At 42.7% G+C, this 20,151-nt stretch overlaps 1 protein-coding gene across 1 annotated transcript in view; it reads left to right on the top strand.

Annotated features, from left to right (window-relative positions):
• Positions 1–20,151, top strand: part of LOC127434483 (A disintegrin and metalloproteinase with thrombospondin motifs 3-like) — a 217,127-nt gene that overhangs the window by 84,441 nt on the left and 112,535 nt on the right. Inside the window, exon 6 of the mRNA XM_051687301.1 lies at positions 18,622–18,705. Coding sequence (XP_051543261.1) covers positions 18,622–18,705 — 84 coding nt within the window. The remainder of the gene's footprint in view (positions 1–18,621; positions 18,706–20,151) is intronic.

The following is a 20,151-nucleotide window of genomic DNA, read 5'->3' as shown; positions in this document are numbered from 1 at the left end:
GGAGGAGGCAGACCCAGCCTTGGCGTTGCTGTGTCCGGTACGCATCTATTTGGATCGCACACAGAGCTTTAGAAGCTCCGAACAGCTCTTTGTCTGCTTTGGTGGACAGCGGAAAGGAAGCGCTGTCTCCAAACAGAGGATTGCCCACTGGGTCATTGATGCCATCGCTATGGCATATCAAGCTCAGGACGTGCCACCCCCTGCGGGGTTACGAGCCCACTTTTCCAGGAGTGTGGCGGCCTCATGGGCCCTGGCCAGTGGCGCCTCTTTGGCAGACATCTGCAGAGCAGCGGGCTGGGCAGCACCCAACACCTTTGCGAGGTTCCCGGCAAATAGCCCAAGCGAGGTCTTAACACCACCCTTGAACATCCTGGCGCAAAATCCAAACATAAGGGATTAATCGACAGGGCATGCAAATCACCAACCCTTTTAAATGATGAAATGCCACTAGCAGGGCCGTTTTAAGAGTCAAAAACGTATCAGTAACTGTTGCCAAGGGCTCAAACAGAGCACCCGAGAGCGCCTCTAAAACAACAGATAAATCCCACAAAGGAACGCGGATGTGGAATCATCTTGGGAGATTCTGACCAGAATCTCCCAAGGCGCTTTCTCCAGGAGAGAAACCAGAGTCGAAAACCATACTTGGGATGCATGCAGCAGTTGACCAAAGTGCTTCACAATCAAGAATCTAGAAACAGTTAAGAATGATGAAACATCACCACACATAACATACATATAAGCAATATAAATTCAACAGGAAAGACTGTATATTAAAAGGGACAGTGTATGTGCATATAACTCCAGTTTAAGCTTCCCTAGATTCAAAAGCAAGAGAAAGGAGATAAGTTTTCAATTGAGACTTGAAGACCTCATCAGATGGGGCCAAACAAATATGAAGGGGAAGATTATTCCATAGTTTAGGGGCAACTACCTAAAAAGCTTGATCCCCCTTAGATTTTTGCTTGGACCGAGGGACAGCCAACAGCATTTGGTTTGAAGATCTCAGTAGCCTTGAAGATTTGTGGTGGCTTAGGAGATCACTAATATACTGATGAGACAGATTGTGTAGTGCTTTAAAAACTAGTAATAAAATCTTAAAATCAATTCTGTAGCACACCGGAAGCCAGTGAAGAGAGGATAGCACAGGAGTAATATGCTCCCTTTTTTAGTGGCAGTCAGTAGACTGGCTGCAGCATTCTGCACGAGTTGCCGCTGACAGACCCCTGCTTAGAGAGAGTTACAATAGTCTAGTCTTGAGGTAATAAAAGCATGAACATCTGTCTCTAAATCTTTAAAACTAAGCAAGGGTTTTAGCCTAGAAATCATTCTGAGCTGGTAAAAGCTGTTTTTAACAACAGAATTTATCTGATTCTCAAAGCTAAGTGCAGAATCAATTATGACACCGAGATTTCTCACCTTATCTTTCACAGTTATCGCGAAGGGAGCAAGAATACTGGCTATTCTCTCGGTATATTTAGGAGGCCCAAATATAATAATCTCTGACATGTTTTCATTTAGCTGGAGAAAATTACTAGACAACCAGCATTCCCAATTTTCAGAGGTAGGAACAGCTGTGTGTCATCTGCATAAATATGTTAAGAAATGGCATGTCGGTGGCAAATAGATCCTAGAGGTCATATGTATAATGAAAACAGAATTGGCCCCAGTATAGAGCCTTGAGGGAGGCCATATTTCTGGGTAAAAGAGGAGGATGAATAGTTTCCAATGTTCACAGAAAATGACCTATCATGAAGATATGAATCAAACCACTTCAGTGCAGTCCCTCGAATGCCAGTATCACACTCCATGCGGTCCAAGAGAATTGAGTGATCGACAGTGTCGAATGCTGCACTGAGGTCTAACATAATTAACACTACAGCCATCCCAGAGTCAACAGCTACTAATAAATCATTTGTAACTTTTAACTGGGCAGTCTCTTTGCTGTGGCCGGCTCTAAATCCAGACTGGAATATGTGTAGGATGTCATTTTCTGATAAAAAAGGGGTGATTTGAGATAAAACAACCTTCTCTAACACTTTTGATAAAAATGGTAATTTTGAGATTGGATGAAAATTTTCCAGCACTGTGGGGACAAGACCTGTTTTTTTTTTCATTAAAGGATGAACCGCTGCTTGTTTAAAACAGGGTGGGACAATACCATTAATCAAAGAGCTGTTTACAATGGACTGAACACTAGGGCCTATAATGTCAAACAGGTCTTTCACAAATCGAGGAGGCATAGGATCCAAAGGACTGTATGTCAGTTGCATATGTTTAATTATGTCCGCTAAGGACTGTCATAATTATATCTCTCTTAACAACACACTGGCAACTGACTATCAACCGACAGCCTTAATGTCAATACAGTACAATACAACCTACTGTACATTTTATATATACTATTTCTTTATTGTATAATGTGCATTCTATATTGTGTGTATTGTATAATGTACATTGTATATTATTATTTGTATATTGTGTTGTGTGAAATTATGTGTATATTAGATTTTAAATTGTGTTGTGTAAATCTTAAGTTTATTGTAAATTGGTATATGTCTCAACACTGTCATGACTGCTATGTTGCTCGGAACTGCACCCAAGAATTTCACACACTATTGCACTTGTGTATATGGTTGTGTGACAATAAAAGTGATTTGATTTGATAAGGTTGGAAGAGAGACAGGATCAAAACAGTTGAATATCCAAGAACTTGAGATGGGAGACAATAATTTTATATTAGAGGAAGTAATGTGTGATCTGATAAGATCAATCTTATTTACAAAAAAAAAAGTTTAAAAATCTTCACAGGCATTTGGAGTTGAATGTAAGGGTATGATAGCCGGGTTTAGCACCTTGTTTATGGTGCTAAACAGGACTTTTGGGTAGTGAGCATTTCTATTTCTTAAGTCTGAGAAGTATTTTGTTCTTGCAGCTTTGGCCGCACGCTGATAATTATTAAGTGAGTCGCTTAACATTTCATAAGAAATCTGAAGCTTGTCTCTCTTCCACCGGCATTCAGCTTTCCTACAGATCTGCCTAGGAGCACCCGTCTCATTACTGAACCATGGTTGAGATTTGTGACGTTTATTTCTAAGTGGGGCACCAACATTCATAATGTCCAGGCATGTAGAATTAAACAGTACAGTCAGCTCCTCTGTACGAGAGGGCTCTGGGGTCTTAATAAATAGCAGAAACTGAACATGCAGCTTAAGCCTCTGCAAATTGTTTTGCTGTAGACTCAGTAACAGATTGAAAATTGACAGTCAACCAATCGACTCTTAGATGTAAAAGAAGGAAATCTGACATAAAAAAAGACAGGTTTATGGTCAGACAGATTACTGTCCTCTATGACCACATTATTGATGGGTAAACCCATGGATAAAACCAGGTCAAGTGTGTGACCATGCCTATGAGTAGCATCACAAACTGACTGAGTCAAATTAAAAGAGTCCATAAGTTCAGAGATCTACCTTGCCAGTGGTTTAGATGGACAACACACATGGATATTGAAGTCCCCAATGATCAGGAGATTGTCAGTGCTGGGAACAATGAAAGAAATATAATCTAAAAAGTCTTTATTAAAATCCTTGTCATATTTGGGTGGGCAGTGGATCAAAGCACAATATACTATGCGAGTCAGATCCAGTTCAAGCAGTTGAACTGAATATATTCAAAACTTGAATATTTTTCCACTGGGAGTACACTGCATTTAAAACAGTCTTTAAGAATTGTGGCTACACCCCCACCCCGACCAGTGGTTCTAAGGGTATTAAACGTGTTGTAGTTCCTAGGCAACAGTTCAGAAAGGAGGCAGGTATCAGCAGAATTGAGCCATGTCTAAGTTAAAAACAGAAAGTCCAGTTTTTGTGATGCAATAAAATCATGCAGTAGAAACGTTTAATTTGCTACTGATCTCACATTAAGTAGTGCAGCTTTAACTGTGGTAGAGTCTGAAGGCTGTGTTTGTGTTGGTGCTGAGAACAACAGTTCCTTTAGATAGCGATAATCCGATCGTCCATACCGTCTGTGTGCTTTTTTCAGAAAACGCCGACATACTGGTGCAGGCTGAACAGGGTGTACAGGTAAAAGCCATGTTCGCTGAAGCGAAGTGTTGATCACCAGTGTTATGGCGATGCACAGAGTTAATGGAGGTTTGAATGTCCAAGAGTGTTTGGCGATCATATGCCAACACTGATGAAACAGTCCAAGTCAAAAAGCAAATGATTAACATAAAAACACAGATGATAACTGACACACATGGAGCGCGACGGCTTGCCTTGCAACATGCTGGCGCCATTTTTAATTTTTTTTTAACATTGCTAGACACCGGCGGAATGACAGAGCTGGAGACAGGCGCGCCTGCATTGTCTGCGAATCTAGCTCCACCCCTAAAAGCAGAGTGGCAACAGAACACTATTTTCTAGGTTTACACACAGCCCTAGATTGCTCAAATGGCTGAGAATGACATTTCGATGTTGGGCAGCCAAAGTCTCAGAGTGGGCTAGCACCAACCAGTTGTTGAGATAATTCAAAACGCGGATGCCCTGAAGCCTCAATGGCATCAAAGCCCCATCCATGCATTTTGTGAAAGTGTGTAATGCTAGTGCAAGTCGAATGCAAAATCTATACACTTTGCTTCCGAAAGCGAATCTGAGTAAGCAAATGTGCTTTAGTGCATTCTGAATATGGAAATAAGCATCCTTCAAATCTATTGTCACAGACCAGTCCTCCGGCTGCACTTGTGACATTATTTGTTTCTGCATCAGCATTCTGAATTGACATTTCATTAGCTTGGAATTCAAGTGTCTCAAATCCAGAATGGGATGCAAGCCGCCGTCTTTTTTTCAGGACCAGAAAATAACGGCTGTAAAAACAGCACTCTCTTTGAGAAGTGGGAATCTCCTCTATTGCCACTTTTTCTAAGAGAGAGTGAATTTCCCGACTCAAAAATGGGGCTTCTCGAACAGAAACTTCTGTCGGAACAACCCCGTTGAACACCGGCAGAGTTCACCTGAATTTAATTACATAACCATGCATTATCGTTCTAAGTACCCAGTTCGAAATGCCCTTCAACTGCTGCCAAGCCGACAGAAGGGCAGATAGAGAGATTAATACATGGCTTTTCACTGCAGCACGACCTATAACCACTAGATGGCACATTTGGCCTATTTTTGGTGACTGCCCCTGAACCAGGGGCACAGGAGGGAAACCTTCGCTCCTTTAATACTGAGGCTGGTTGAGGGGAATTTGATAATGTTTTTGCCTTTATTGTACTCGGGCATAAAAGATGAGCGAATAAACACTGACAGAATAAACCTTTTCCCTGGTATTTGAATGGGGAAAAATGTATGAACATTGGGGGAAATGTTTATTTGGGAAAACAGGTTTGCCACAACGGCCCCAGCATTCTTTATGGGGGGAACAACATGTTGTGCTTATGCTCACTGTGTGTCTTTGTGTACACTTGTGCTTTGATGAACATCAAATTCTGTTATGCATATCTCGAGACCCTTGGTCATGGAGACCATGATGTTTGCTCCTCAGCAAGCTTTGGGGGAAAATGTAACCATATTCTGGTTGTCGGACGTTTGAGGCGAGTACAATGGCAAACTCATTCCGATACTAACCGAACAGCAAATAGGAGAAAAACTGATATATTCATACGGTCCAATTTCGTTCACTGAATGGGGGCTCATCCTTCGTTACACAGCAAGCCTGTAGGCTCGTGTGTAGACCTATTTTTATTGTACATTGAGTTATATTACGCGTGCCCCGAAACCCTTAGTCATAGAGACAGAGGCAAAACTCAAGCTGAAAATATTAATGGCTCGTTCGCCAGCGTAATTTACGGAGGAAACTGAGCTAAATTAGTGTACTGAAAAAACGGGTTAGACACTAAATAGGTCCCAGCATTTAATGGGGGAACAACGTGTAGTACCCGGATAGTGCGAAACATCTTCGCGGAACAAAAACATCACCTTGACCAACTCGTTCCCCAGCGCAAGCCGTGGGGGGAACACGAGGGAAATTCTAAATGGAGACGATATTAACTCAAAGTCATTCCTTTATGCGATGCGCTTGGTTGGACTTGGTTAGACTGCAAAACCAGAACCCCTGCGTGGTCCACGAATGGGTGAAAGATAAAGAAAACAAGTTAAAATAACTCGCATCTCCTGATAGAATCCCAAAAGAATAATGGCACTGACAAAGCACTGGTGGAGATAATGCCTCGTGGTGAGAAATTGCAAGCCTCGAAAAGACCAGCTGTCTCCGTTGGACCCTTGTAATGTTTAGAAAAAGGTATATTAAAATTGCTCTGAAATTTACACTGTATAAACGACATCCTTATGTGTTCGCCACTCAAAAGGGAGGATGAAGAATCTTTGCTTCGACGTGAGTCGTTGTAACAAAACACAAGCTTAGACGTAATCGTGCACTGAAGAACAGAAAATCTGACTTGATTGCAGTTACAGTTGCGGCACCTAGACAGCACATTTGCGCTGCTTTGCAGTGTCGTGAGAGGTTTAGTTGCTCGGCCTAAAGACGCTGCAGGTGCGGCACCTGAACAGCACTGTGACAATGAGGAGGGTGTGGTAGGGCCGTGAGGGTGCACGGCAGGTGCTGAGTCAACTGATCAGCGGGAGAGCGAGATAAAGGGGAGCCGGAGATGCCAGTTTGAGATTGAGAGCACCACATGCGGGCGCTGTGTGTGTGACTATGTGTTTAAGTTGATTTGAGATAATTTATGTTTTTTTAAACTTACGTTGACTGTTCATCCGGTTCCCGCCTCCTCCTTGCCCACCTTACCCTGTTACAAGCACATTGTTCTCAGCAGGCCAAGTAGATGACAAGCATAATGAATTATGATTGGACACCACTGATTATGAATTAAGAAGTGTAAGCCACAGAGGAAATATTCTACTATTTAATATCTTATACTTATAAGTAGGTGCGATCATGCGATACAGCCTCATAACCTGTTGGTATATTGGTATGAATGTGTTGCTGCATTACACAAGTGTTATGTCTTTCAAAGCTATAATGCTTGTTGTACATGAGTGACCCTAGATGATAAATAACGATTTATGCAAATCGAATGTACGCCTCACTAAAACGACAGATAGGAGTATGCTGACTGTGAAAATAAAGTCATCATATCAACAGGATCTTATGACATAACTGGTTGTTTAAAAATGCCAAATCAGGCAAAATGCAGCCTTACCTCCAATTATTGCATGCCTGCTGATTTTGTTTTTATGATAGACTGAAACCATTTGTGGAAGGAAGCTTCATAATAGGCTGTCTGATATTACCGTGAGAGGGTCCGAACAGTATGTATCTGGAAGACGCCTAGCAGCAAGGGTTTCTGCAAGGGTAGACTCTAGACCTACACTGAGAAGGTGGAATAGAAGCTGCATCTAAAACAATGGTTCTCAAATGGGGGTGGGGACCCACTAAGGAGCCTCAGCACACTTCCAGGGGGCCTCAAGATCTTTAAAATTATTTAGATAAAGGAAGATTGTACCTTCAACATCTTTTAATGAAGAATATACAGTTCTAGACGTTCTGGAGTACAAATTATAATGATTAATAATTTTAATCTATTGTCGATAGTAGTTTCTTTCATTAAAACTTGAAAACAGGCTTTGCCATCTTTACAGTAGAAATAGAGGAAATATCTTATAATAATAAAAAGTACCCTACATGGAAGGCCTTCAAATATTTTCTCTGACAGTGGGGGGCCTTGAAGTCAAAGGGTGGAGAACCACTGATTAAAATACATTCAGGTAAATTTTCAAACAGATTAATGGTATTCAGTGGGCATGCATGCATTTATACATCAGTTATGTTGCAACAACTGAGATGGCCATTATGCTTTAAAATATAAAATCAAATATGCTTATATGACAAGTTTAAAGCTGCTCTGATGCAGCCATGTTTTATGAGTTTGTAGAGTAGAGAGATTAATGCAGAGTTCGGAATGGTACACCACCCCCACTACCTCCGCCACGTGTGGCGTGTCAGTGGCAGAAATAGCATGAGAAGTACGGTAGTATGCAATTCCGAACCCAGCCCTAGTCCGGTTTCAATGCGGCACTGCGTTCAAGCTAGATAGATAACTTTCTGCTGAAATACTATTCCAAAGCATTTTAAAACAAATTATTAAAAGTAGTTATTTTCACTTAAAACTGATTTGTGCAGAAACAGAGCAGGCTTAACACAGCTATGTAAAGATACCTTTAAAAGCTTGAATTCTCTTGTGGAAAAAAAAAAAAAAAAGAATATAAAGATGATCTCGTTACCTGCTAAAATCTCCTGTGAAGGATGGTGGTATGCTGCTGCAGAAGGAATCACACAGCTGTAGATAAGGTATTTATTTTTTTTAAAATCATCAGTGAATAACAATAACCTTAAATAATCTATATCTACACACACACACACACACACACACACACACACACACACACACACACACAACCGGTCAAAACTTTTGAAACACTTGACTGAAATGTTTCTCAGTTTTGTAGACAAAAATATAATTGTGCCAACATATTAATTTATTTAATTACAAAACTAAAATGTTATTTAAACATTTTTTTTTTTGAAATGGATGACTTGGACCGAATAATTAAGAAAAGAAGCCACTAAGTGCCCAGCATATAGATGGAAACTCCTTCAGTACTGTTTAAAAAGCATCCCAGGATGATACCTCAAGAGGAGTACATTTCTGCAAAATCTAGGCAAAGTGTGGCCACTTTGAAGATGCTAAATTTTTTTTAGTCACAACATAATTCCCATATTTCCATTTCTATTATTCCATAGTTGTGATGACTTTACTATTATTCTAAAATGTAAAGAATAGAGAATGTGACCCTAAACTCTTGAACGGTAGTGTATATATATATATATATATATATATATATATATATATATATATATATATATATATATATATATACATACTGTATATATATACACACACATAAAAAAATAAAAAATACAAGTGGGAGTCTCATGATATGTTTTCAATTACCTATGTCAATAGAGGTTTTTGGTCTAAAGAACTTGTCCATAAGGTCCATAAACATGCTGTAGATAAAGGATTTGCTGCTGCCTAAAGAATGGTGTGACGTCACGATCAGCCGAAAGAACCCCACGGTCCCTGCAGGTGATGCCGGAGATCTTTTATATACTCTTTGACAACATATCCGAAGGTCTTTATCTCCTCTCCAGTGTAGCGCCCATAGTTGACGGTAGACTGCTGTGCTAGATAAATTAGTAGGCTCCCTTTATAAGGGCTCTGGTGATAGCTGCCTGCAATAACATTCTAAAATAATGCTCTAAAATAATGCTGTCTTGCTCGTTTATGTGGTCTTTCGATAACACAATCACTTCTTCAGCTGCAGTTTATATGTTGCATTTAGCAGCAGCGTGGGTAGATCGACGTCACCTTTGAGATGTTAACACTCAGCCTAGTAGGCTCGGGCATGCCTGGAAGATGACATTTCCTTCGGTGTGTTTGCGGATGGGGATTCCAGGATCTCGTATGATCCTCGATCAGATCCCCGATCTTCTAGGAAAAAGGGACTTTCTGGGTCTGAAGTAGAGCTCAAGTAGAGTGGGATTTTTAGACCGATACCGATTTTAGAGAGGGAAAATTCACCTGTTACCGATATGGTATGACTATGCAAAGGTACACAGAAGGCTGCTTTCTTAAACAAATATTTTTATCAAAGAACATTTGACATTATTATTATACATTGTTAACAAATTCTAGAAATGAACACTGAGAAAATAAAGAATAAATAAAAATAAAACAAATAGTTAAATAAACATCAGTACTGTTTAGTATCAGTCAAATGCTGACCATTTAAATAAAGAATAAATACAAATCAAATAAATAGCTAAATAAACATCAGTACTGTTTAGTATCAGTCAAATGCTGACCACTAAATTAAATAATAAATAAAAATACAATAAGTAGCTAAATAAACATCAGTACTGTTTAGTATCAGTCATTGGCTGACCATTAAAATAAAGAATACATTTAAATAAAATAAATAGTTAAATAAACATCAGTACTGTTTAGTATCAGTCAAATGCTGACCATTTAAATAAAGAATAAATAAAAATCAAATAAATAGCTAAATAAACATCAGTACTGTTTAGTATTAGTCAAATGCTGACCATTAAATTAAATAATAAATAAAAATCAAATAAATAGCTAAATAAACATCAGTACTGTTTAGTATCAGTCAAATGCTGACCATTAAATTAAATAATAAATAAAAATACAATAAATAGCTAAATATACATCAGTACTGTTTAGTATCAGTCATTGGCTGACCATTAAAATAAAGAATACATTTAAATAAAACAAATAGTTAAATAAACATCAGTACTGTTTAGTATCAGTCAAATGCTGACCATTTAAATAAAGAATAAATAAAAATCAAATAAATAGCTAAATAAACATCAGTACTATTTAGTATCAGTCATTGGCTGACCATTTAAATAAAGAATAAATAAAAATCAAATAAATAGTTAAATAAACATCAGGGGCTGGTTGTACCAGCTATACATACGTTACAACTTAGCCTAGTTGTGGTGTAAATGGGCACTAAGTCACAATTATGCTCTACTAAATATTTGACCGTTGCACCATTCAGTTTATGTAGGATGTAACACTATAACTAAATATATACAGCAGCCTCCGACCAGGAGTAACTGATGGAATAAAAAAGCAGACTTTAATGACATCAATGAGCTCATGTTTTGGTTGACAGGCATCAGTCCTTTCAACATATATGATGGTGTTAGCATTTACACTTGTTTACATTTATGGGAGAGAAAAAAACGTACTTTTAAGCGGCTCTTCAGCATGAAACTGATCTAACGGTGTCGCTCGGTGTCAAGTTTCAACACATTCAAAATATATATATATGATATTAAAATGAATAAATGTCTATTTTTCCAGCCTGTTGTATTAGTATTTATCACCCCTCATTTATTTTAGATACAGTTCCTATATATTATTATTTACACTTTATTTACTTTCAGCATTGTGTCTCACCAACTAGGCAACAGCGAAGCATGAAATCAACACTCACCACACACAATCCACCACAGCACCGTTGTCTGCTGAGCTGCAAAAATATGCTTTGATCTTTACTTTTCAATCTGCTACATTACTGACTGCATTGACAAACTATAGCTGGCTAACAGCAAACAGATGTGATAAACATGAGTGACATGGTTGTCAGGGACAGGGTTAACATTATATTAGTTATATAAAATGATGGGGTCATTTTTTATTAACTTTCCTGTATGTATTTCACAAACTAGTTAGCAAATTAACGAGAAGAGATCTCCTCAAATCCGCACCGTTTAACTCCGCCCTGTCTGCAGAGCCACCATCAGTTCTGTAAACAGTGGAGTCGGAGCGCGCTCTGCTGGACAAACTACGCTATGACACCAGTTCTAAAGCATTGTTTTTAATATCGATACCGATATATCGGTTGGGCACTAGTCTGAAGCTTGAGATGAGGCATGGAGGTGGGAAAACAAGGAGAAAATAGCGAAAATTATGACTGCAGGAGTCTTGAGAAATGCTGTATGTTACCATGCTGCTGCAGCCGCTATGATGTGTAGGCGGGTTATATATAATTTGATGAGGAAAAAAAGGGTTCTGATTGGTTAACGTAGCAAGGTGTGCCAGGGTGACCTATCATCCTCAGAGCCACATAGTTTCCTAACTGAACTTAATTGGTCATTAATGAACTACTGACAGAATATGTTCTTTTTGCTAAATGCAATTAATCAAATTCAACAAACTATTTAATTACATTGGTAGGATAGCAAAATAAATAACTTTTAAAAGGGAGGGAAGAGCACTTCCCATATTGTATTTTCATGCAAATTCATGATGACAATTCAGCCAGATTGTGTGACATGCTCTCATCTTCAAAAACCACAAACAAGAAAATAAAAGAAAATATGACCCAAACTACATTAAATACGGGTTCACATGCAACAAGAAAAATACAGTGTGGGCCTCCTACAGTGTGTTTTGTGTGGTGAATTATTGGCTGCAGAGTGCTGTGTATTTCTCATATTCAGTAGCCTAATACAGTATTTGGCTCAGTGTTTGTTCCTGTGTTAAGCTGGTAAATCACACTTCTGCTGTTATTTATCCATTTACAAAATTGTCAGTTTTCCTATTCAGCCTATGCCGTGTTAATAATATTGTATATTAGTGGCCATATGCAGTTCATTGTAATTTATTACAAGTACATTTCAATGTTTAATTTAAGGAAAAATATTTTACTTTGGTACCATAAACAATTTTGGTAATGTGTTGGGTCACCACTTGATGTAAAATCTGGGTCCTGAAGCACAGCCGGTTAAGAAGAGCCACTGGTTTAAAACCATATTGCTGTCTAGACTTGGGATTGTCACATAATAGTAAAAGTTTGCAAAGGTTCATGCATGAGAGGGAATGTGGTGGTTGTGCAGGCTGCACTATTAAAGATGTAGTTCACTCATAACGTCTTGGTTACTGTTGTAACCTCCGTTCCCTGATGGAGGGAACGAGACGTTGTGTCGATGTAGTGACACTAGGGGTTGCCCTTGGGAGCCCCAAACACCTCTAATCTTTGAGAAAAGGCCAATGAGAATTGGCGAGTGGAATTTGCATGCCACTCCCCCGGACATATGGGTATAAAAGGAGCTGGCTCACAACCACTCATTCAGGTTTTGTGCTGAGGAGCCGAGACAAGGTCCCGGCCATTTCAGCGGATAGTACCGCAGTGTGGCAAAAGGGACACAACATCTCATTCCCTCCATCAGGGAATGGAGATTACAACAGTAACCAAGACGTTCCCCTTCTGTCACTCACCCGACGTTGTGTCGATGTAGTTACACTAGGGGTCCCTATAGAAAAACACCACAACAGCTGGACCGTGTTACGTGAACTGCCTATGGAGGTGCAAGCAAGCTGCTGCGTGCATAATAGCAGGTGCATCAGTCCGCACGTAACCTCCCCCAATGCCCCACAAGATGTCATGTAGTTCCCCACATCCTAGAGGGGGGAAGCGACATAATTAGCATGGGAGCAGGTCGCGCCAGCCGCTGCCTTTTCTCTCTATGTTTCTCTCCACAGAGTATTAGATTCGGTTGGGGCCATCTAACGCTATTATACGCATCGGGGAAGGTGTTCTTTCCCTTTCCTATTCTTTAAGGGGGAAAAGACCCCGCGGGGACCACATCCTGCCCGAAGGGGAGGTAACATGTGACAATACGTCACGTAGGCTCACCAGCCACACGTGGTAGATGCGGGTGTGCCGACAGGGAGACCGTACTGCGGAAAATACATCACAGGGGGTTACCGGAGTAACCGGCACCTACCCCAGTACAGGGCATATTAGCACATGTACTGGTTCCGGCTGCAAATTCCTCCGTCGAATTCGTGAGCCACAGGGCTAGGGAGGAAGGACATCCAAGGTTCACAGGTTCATGAACTCGCATGGGAGAAGCGCACGTCTTCGCCTCACGGAGGGGAAAGTCGCTATATGCAAGTTATACACCCGGCCAGCTGTTCCGTATTATCAAACTTACCTGTTCGTACGTGACTAAACACAGGATGAAACCGGCTCAACCCAGAGATTGTACAATCTCGCAAAGTATTGGGTGTTGCCCAGCCCACTGCTCTACAGACGTCTGCTAGAGAGGCACCATTGGCCAGTGCCCACGAGGATGCCAGACTCCTTGTAGAGTGTGCTCATATTCCCAAAGGGGTGGGCACGGTCTGGGCTTGGTATGCCAGAGCGATGGCATCCGCGATCCAGTGGGCAAGCCTCTGTTTGTAGACAGCGTTCCCTTTCCGCTGTCCGCCAAAGCAGACAAAGAGCTGCTCGGAGCGTCTAAAGCTCTGTGTGCGAACCAAGTAGATGCGCAAAGCACGCACCGGACACAGCAATGACAAGGCTGGGTCTGCCTCCTCCCGGGGCAGCGCTTGCAGGCTCACCACCTGATCCCTGAGGGGGTCGTGGAACCTTGGGCATATAGCCCAGCCGGGGTCTCAGGACCACTTGAGAGTCTACCAGATCGAACTCTAGGCAGGTATTGCTGACAGAGTACGCCTGCAGGTCCCCAACCCTCTTGATGGAGGTGAGCGCAGTCAGGAGGACCGTCTTCAAAGAGAGGGCTTTCAGCTCGTCTGAATCTAGCGGCTCAAACGGGGCTCTCCAAAAGCCCAGGAGGACCACGGAGAGATCCCATGAGGGAAAGAAGTGTGGCCTAGGAGGATTCAGCCTCCAGGCACCTCTCAGGAACCTGATGATCAGATCGTGCTTCCCTAATGACTTACCATCCACTGCGTCGTGATGTGCCACTATGGCGGCCACATACACCTTCAGGGTGGAGGGGACAGCCGCCCCTCCAGCCTCTCCTGCAGGAAGGAAAGCACTGACCCGACTGCGCATCTCTGGGGGTCTTCACCTCAGGAAGAACACCAACTCGCATACAAACGCCACTTCATAGAGGGAGCCACTTCATAGAGGGAGCCCTGGCCTGAGTGATCGTGTCTACCACTGCTGGTGGTAGGCCACTTATGTCTTCCACGTCCCGTCCAAGGGCCAGACGTGAAGGTTCCAGAGGTCCGGGCGCGGGTGCCAGATGGTGCCCCGTCCCTGAGAGAGGACGTCCTTCCTCAGGGAATCTGCCAGGGAGGGACTGTCGCAAGGAGCATGAGATCCGAGAACCAAGTCTGAGTGGGCCAGTACGGCGCCACGAGGGTGACCAGTTCCTCGTCCTCCCTGACCTTGCACAGGGTGTGTGCAAGTAGGCTCACTGGGGGGAACGTGTATTTGCACAGCCCCGGGGCCAGCTGTGTGCCAGCGCATCTGTCCCGAGGGGGGCTCCCGTCAGGGAGTACCAGAGCGTGCAGTGGGAGGATTCCCGGGAAGCGAACAGGTCTACCTGTGCTTTGCCGAATCTACTCCAAATCAGCTGGACCACCTGGGGGTGGAGTCTCCGCTGAGCGTCGCCTGCCACGACAGCGCGTCCGCTGTGGCGTTGAGGCTGCCTGGGATATGAGTGGCCCGCAGCGACCTCAGCCACTGCTGACTCCAGAGGAGGAGATGGTGGGTGAGTTGCGACATGCGACGAGAGGGTAGGCCACTTTGATGATTTATATATGCTACTGTCGCTGTGTTGTGCGACCGGACCAACACATGCTTGCCCTGGATCAACGGCAATAGCCTCCACAGGGCGAGCAGTACAGCCAGCAACTCGAGGCAGTTGAAGTGCCAACAGCCGTGGTCCTGTCCAGGAGCCAGCGGCTGCTTGCCCGTTGCACACGGCGCCCCAGCCCAACTTGGAGGCGTCTGTGGTGACCACGACATGTCTGGACACTTGCTGTAGGGGACTCCTGTCCGCAGAAACGCAAGGTCTGTCCAAGGGCTGAATAAGTGGCGGCAGAGTGGCGTGATAGCCACGCGATGTGTGCCATGGCGCCATGCCCATCTCGGGACTCGAGTCTGAAGCCAGTGCTGAAGCGGTGTCATATGCATCAACCCGAGCATCGTGACCGTCGCTGAGGATGCCATATGCCCCAGGAGCCTCTGAAAGTGTTTCAGTGGAACCGCTGTCTTCCGCCTGAATGACTTCAGGCAGTTAAGTACAGACTGCAGCATGCTCGCTTGTGAGGTGCGCTATCATTGAGATCAAGTCTAACTTCTTGGGAGCAATTTTCAAATGCCTGATGGTCCCATGTTCATCTGTTCAAACATTAGTATGCAAGTATAAACACCATGGGACCATGCAGCCATCATACCGCTCAGGAAGGAGACGCATACTGTCTCCTAGAGATGAACGTAGTTTGGTGCGAAAAGTGCAAATCAATCCCAGAACAACGGCAAAAGGACCTTGTGAAGATGCTGGAGGAAACAGGTAGACAAGTATCTATATCCACAGTAAAACAAGTCCTATATCGACATAACCTGAAAGGCTGCTCAACAAGGAAGAAACCACTGTTCCAAAACCGCCATAAAAAAGCCAGACTACAGTTTGCAATTGCACAAGGGAACAAGGATCTTACTTTTTGGAGAAATGTCCTCGTCTGATGAAACAAAATGGCCATAATGACCATCGTTATGTTTGGAGGAAAAAGGGTGAGGCTTGCAAGCCGAAGAACACCATCCCAACCGTGAAGCATGGGGGTGGCAGCATCATATTGTGGGGGTGCTTTGCTGCAGGAGGGACTGGTGCACTTCTCAAAATAGATGGCATCAAGAGGAAGGAAATTATGTGGATATATTGAAGCAACATCTCAAGACATCAGCCAGGAAGTTAAAGCTTGTTCGCAAATGGATCTTCCAAATGGACAATGACGCCAAGAATACCTCCAATGGACAACAAAGTCAAGGTATTCGAGTGGCCATCACAAAGCCCTGACCTCAATCCGAAAGAAATTTTTTGGGCAGAACAGGAAAAGTGTGTGCGAGCAAGGAGGCCTACAAACATGACTCAGTTACACCAGTTCTATCTTGAGGAATGGGCCAAAATTCCAGCAACATATTGTGAGAAGCTTGTTGAAGGTCACCCAAAACATTAATGCTACCAAATACTGTAAACTTCTGACCCTCTGGGAATGTGATGAAAGAAATAAAAGTAGAAATAAATCATTCTCTCTACTATTATTCTGACACTTCACATTCTTAAAATAAAGTAGTGATCCTAACTGACCTAAAACAGAGAATTTTTTCTATGATTATACGTCAGGAATTGTGAAAAAACTGAGTTTAAATGTATTTGGTTAAGGTTTATGTAAACTTCTGACTTCAAATGTAAAAGCTCCAAAAAGCACAGACAATGGTAGTAAAAGTAATCCATATGACTCCAGGCAAGTTAATGTCTTTTAAAGCTAAACGGTCGCTTTGGGTGAGAAACAGATCAATGTTTAAGTGCTTTTCACTATAATTGTAAACCTCCTGTCGCTCTCCAGTGCACATCAATGAGGGGAATCAGTTCACGCTGCATTTTGTGTGAAGTAAGTTCTAGCATGCCCTGGCATGTTCAAATGAAAGCAAAACCAATGAAGCTTGTGAACAGTGTTCTCTTGTAAACAAATTGAGCTGCACTTCCGGTTTTATCACGTCGGTTCTCGTGTGAACATGCTAGCACACTTACATCTCACGAGAGGCAGCATGAACTGATTCTCCTCATGGACGCGCATTGGAGAGCGACCAGGATTTAAGGATTTAAATATTGATATGTTTTTCACTCAGAGTGATTGTATTGATTTAGAAGACATTAATTTAACCACTGGAGTCGTATGGATTACTTTTACTACGACTGTTTATGCTTTTTGGAGCTTTAAAATGCTGATCACCATCCACTTTCATTGCATGGACCTACAGAGCTGAGATGTGTTTTCTAAAAACCTTTATTTGTGTTCTGCTGAAGAAAGAAAGTCAAATAAAATCAAACCACTTTATTGTCACTCAACCATATACACGTGCAACAGTGGGTGAAAGTCTTGGGTGCAGTTCCAAGCAACATAGCAGTCATGATAGTGATGAGACATGTACCAATCTACAATAAACATCTAATTTACACATAACACAATATACAACTAATAATAGGCAATATACAGTATACAATATACACAATATAAAATACACAGTATACAACAAAAATACACATGTACACATGTAATCATTTGGGAATAAATATGCAGTAAGGTGTTGTATAGTGTCGTATTGACATATCAGGCTGTCGGTTGATTGTCAGGAGCCAGTGTGTTATTAAGAGAAAGTATAAAGTCACATTGGGGATGGCATGAGGGTGAGTAAATGATGAGAGAATTGTCATTTTTGGGTGAATTAACCCTTTAAATTACATGACTCTAGTGGAAACAACAACAGAACAAAATGTTTTGCTGATTCATTGTGATATTGCGAATTCTTATCGGGTGCATATGCTATTATATGTGGCCAGTTCTTGAAAATAGCTGCAGAATCGATTAAGCAGTTGTGACATTTTGGATGTAGGTATTTGGTACAGCACTACACCCTGCATTCAAGCAGCAAAACTGTGCCTCCAAAACTCAGTGCTTCTCATTCCAACCTCACACAGCTGCCTCTTAGCTAGGTGGGGAAGGAAAAACATCTGAACCTTTAAAAGGCCTCTGTATGACCAGCTCAACACTAGGGCCTTTTCATTTGCCAACCTTTCATAGCCTTTTCCATACCAACCGTAGCCCCAAGTCATGTCTCAAAAGCCTTATATGCTTCAGAGAGCGGCCCTTACAAGCTCGAGATCCCATTTCCTCCTCCTTTCTTTATCTCTGAGTTCTTGTAGCAAAATCTTTGCACTCTTTTGCTCATTGTCAATCACAGTGAAGGTGCAGAAATGGGGTGAAACAGCTTTATTTTGTTTTCTGCAGTCCTCAGATTTGATCTAATCAGTAGCTGTCATAGATGTCTAGGTGGAGGATGACGCAACGTATTTCCTTGCCTGATATCCTGATCCCCATTTGTGGTGGAATCAATGTTTTGTTCTTTTATTATATTGAGTTAATGGGATATTAATAGATTTTTCCAATATTTGTGATTACAGGTGAATGAGATCTACCATGATGAGTCATTAGGTGTTCACATTAATGTGGTCCTCGTGAGGATGATCATGCTCGGCTATGCTAAGGTAAGCACTACTGAATAATGAATATCGCTATAATTACAACATTCCAAGTCCTCTCTAAGTCTTAAAGGGGCCATCATAATTTTATATAAGGTATATTGCTCCACGTTTAATCAAATACACTCATAATAAAAAAAAAATATTTTACCCTCTTTCCGATTATTTGAAGGCCCATTACATTTTTTCCTGCTGTGTCTTTTAGAGTTCTATGTAAATACCTTCACCGCATGTGAAATGAGTAACAACATGAATGCTGCCTTCCTCCAGAAATATAGCTGTAAATACGAGTTCCCTATCTGTCACTCACTCGACGTTGGTGTCGATATAGTGACACTAGGGGTCACTCTTGGGAGCCCGAGACACCTCTGGTCTTTGATAAAAGTCTAATGAAAATTGGCGAGTGGTATTTGCATGCCACTCCCCCGGACATACGAGTATAAAAGGAGCTGGTATGCAACCACTCATTCAGATTTTCTCTTTGGAGCTGAACGGTCATGCTCATTGAGCTGAATAGCACTGTTCATTCACCTCTGCTGGATCTGACGGCGCATTTCAGCGGCTTCTCCCTCCTCTGCACTGGTGCACTGCAGAGAACGCTCCTGGGCGCTTCGGCAGAAAAACTAGAGAGTATATTTTCTGAAAGAGCGTTTCTCCCCTCTAAAAGATTATATTTCTCTAAAAGAGCGCACACACGGAAAGTCTTTTTAAAGACGCGTCTTTCTAAAGATGCCTTTCCGATTGTGTGTTATTCCTGGTTGCGGTCGTTTTCTCTCAACTTCGGATGGTCATGATCGCTGTCTTTCGTGTCTGGGCGCGACCCATACGGAGGCAGCGTTTATGAATGGTTCATGTTCTCACTGCGAGAACATGACCATGGCAACGTTGCGGTCGCGGCTTGCTTTCGTAAGAAAGCAAGCCACCCCAGCGGCTCCCCGCCTCGGTCCTCCTACCTACGGGTATGAGGTCAGCGCGGCTAGCACTGGGGGTGATTTGGGGACCTCAATGGGATCGCCTCCGCCGGGTATCCCCCCGCGGACCTCCCATTCCCCAGCACGCTCGTCTGCCCCAATCGGGCTTCCGGATGTGTTCGCCGGCTCGTCGCACGGCGAGTCTGGCTTCTTGTTCGGGGCCCGCGAAGATGATGAGCTCTCGAGCGCAGCATCGGAGAGTGGGCTTGTCCAGTGGGACGCAGAAGCCTCAGCTGGGCTTCCCCCTTCGGGGACGGTCGCCCAGTCACAGGCCGATGCTGAAATGACGGACATGCTTTCCCGGGCGGCCGCGAGCGTCGGGCTAGAGTGGAACCCTCCGCTTTCCCCTGAACCCTCGCGGCTTGATGATTGGTTTCTGGGCTCGCGGCGCCGCTCAAAACAGCCGCGCCCCACTCCAGTGCCATTCTTCCTGGAGGTGCATGAGGAGCTGACGAAGTCGTGGGAGGCACCTTTTACTGCC

Source organism: Myxocyprinus asiaticus, chromosome 4 (genome assembly GCF_019703515.2).
Source record: "Myxocyprinus asiaticus isolate MX2 ecotype Aquarium Trade chromosome 4, UBuf_Myxa_2, whole genome shotgun sequence".
Taxonomy (NCBI): Eukaryota; Metazoa; Chordata; class Actinopteri; order Cypriniformes; family Catostomidae; genus Myxocyprinus; species Myxocyprinus asiaticus.
Note: the sequence above shows the minus strand (reverse complement) of the source record. Positions and strands in the feature narration are given on the sequence as shown.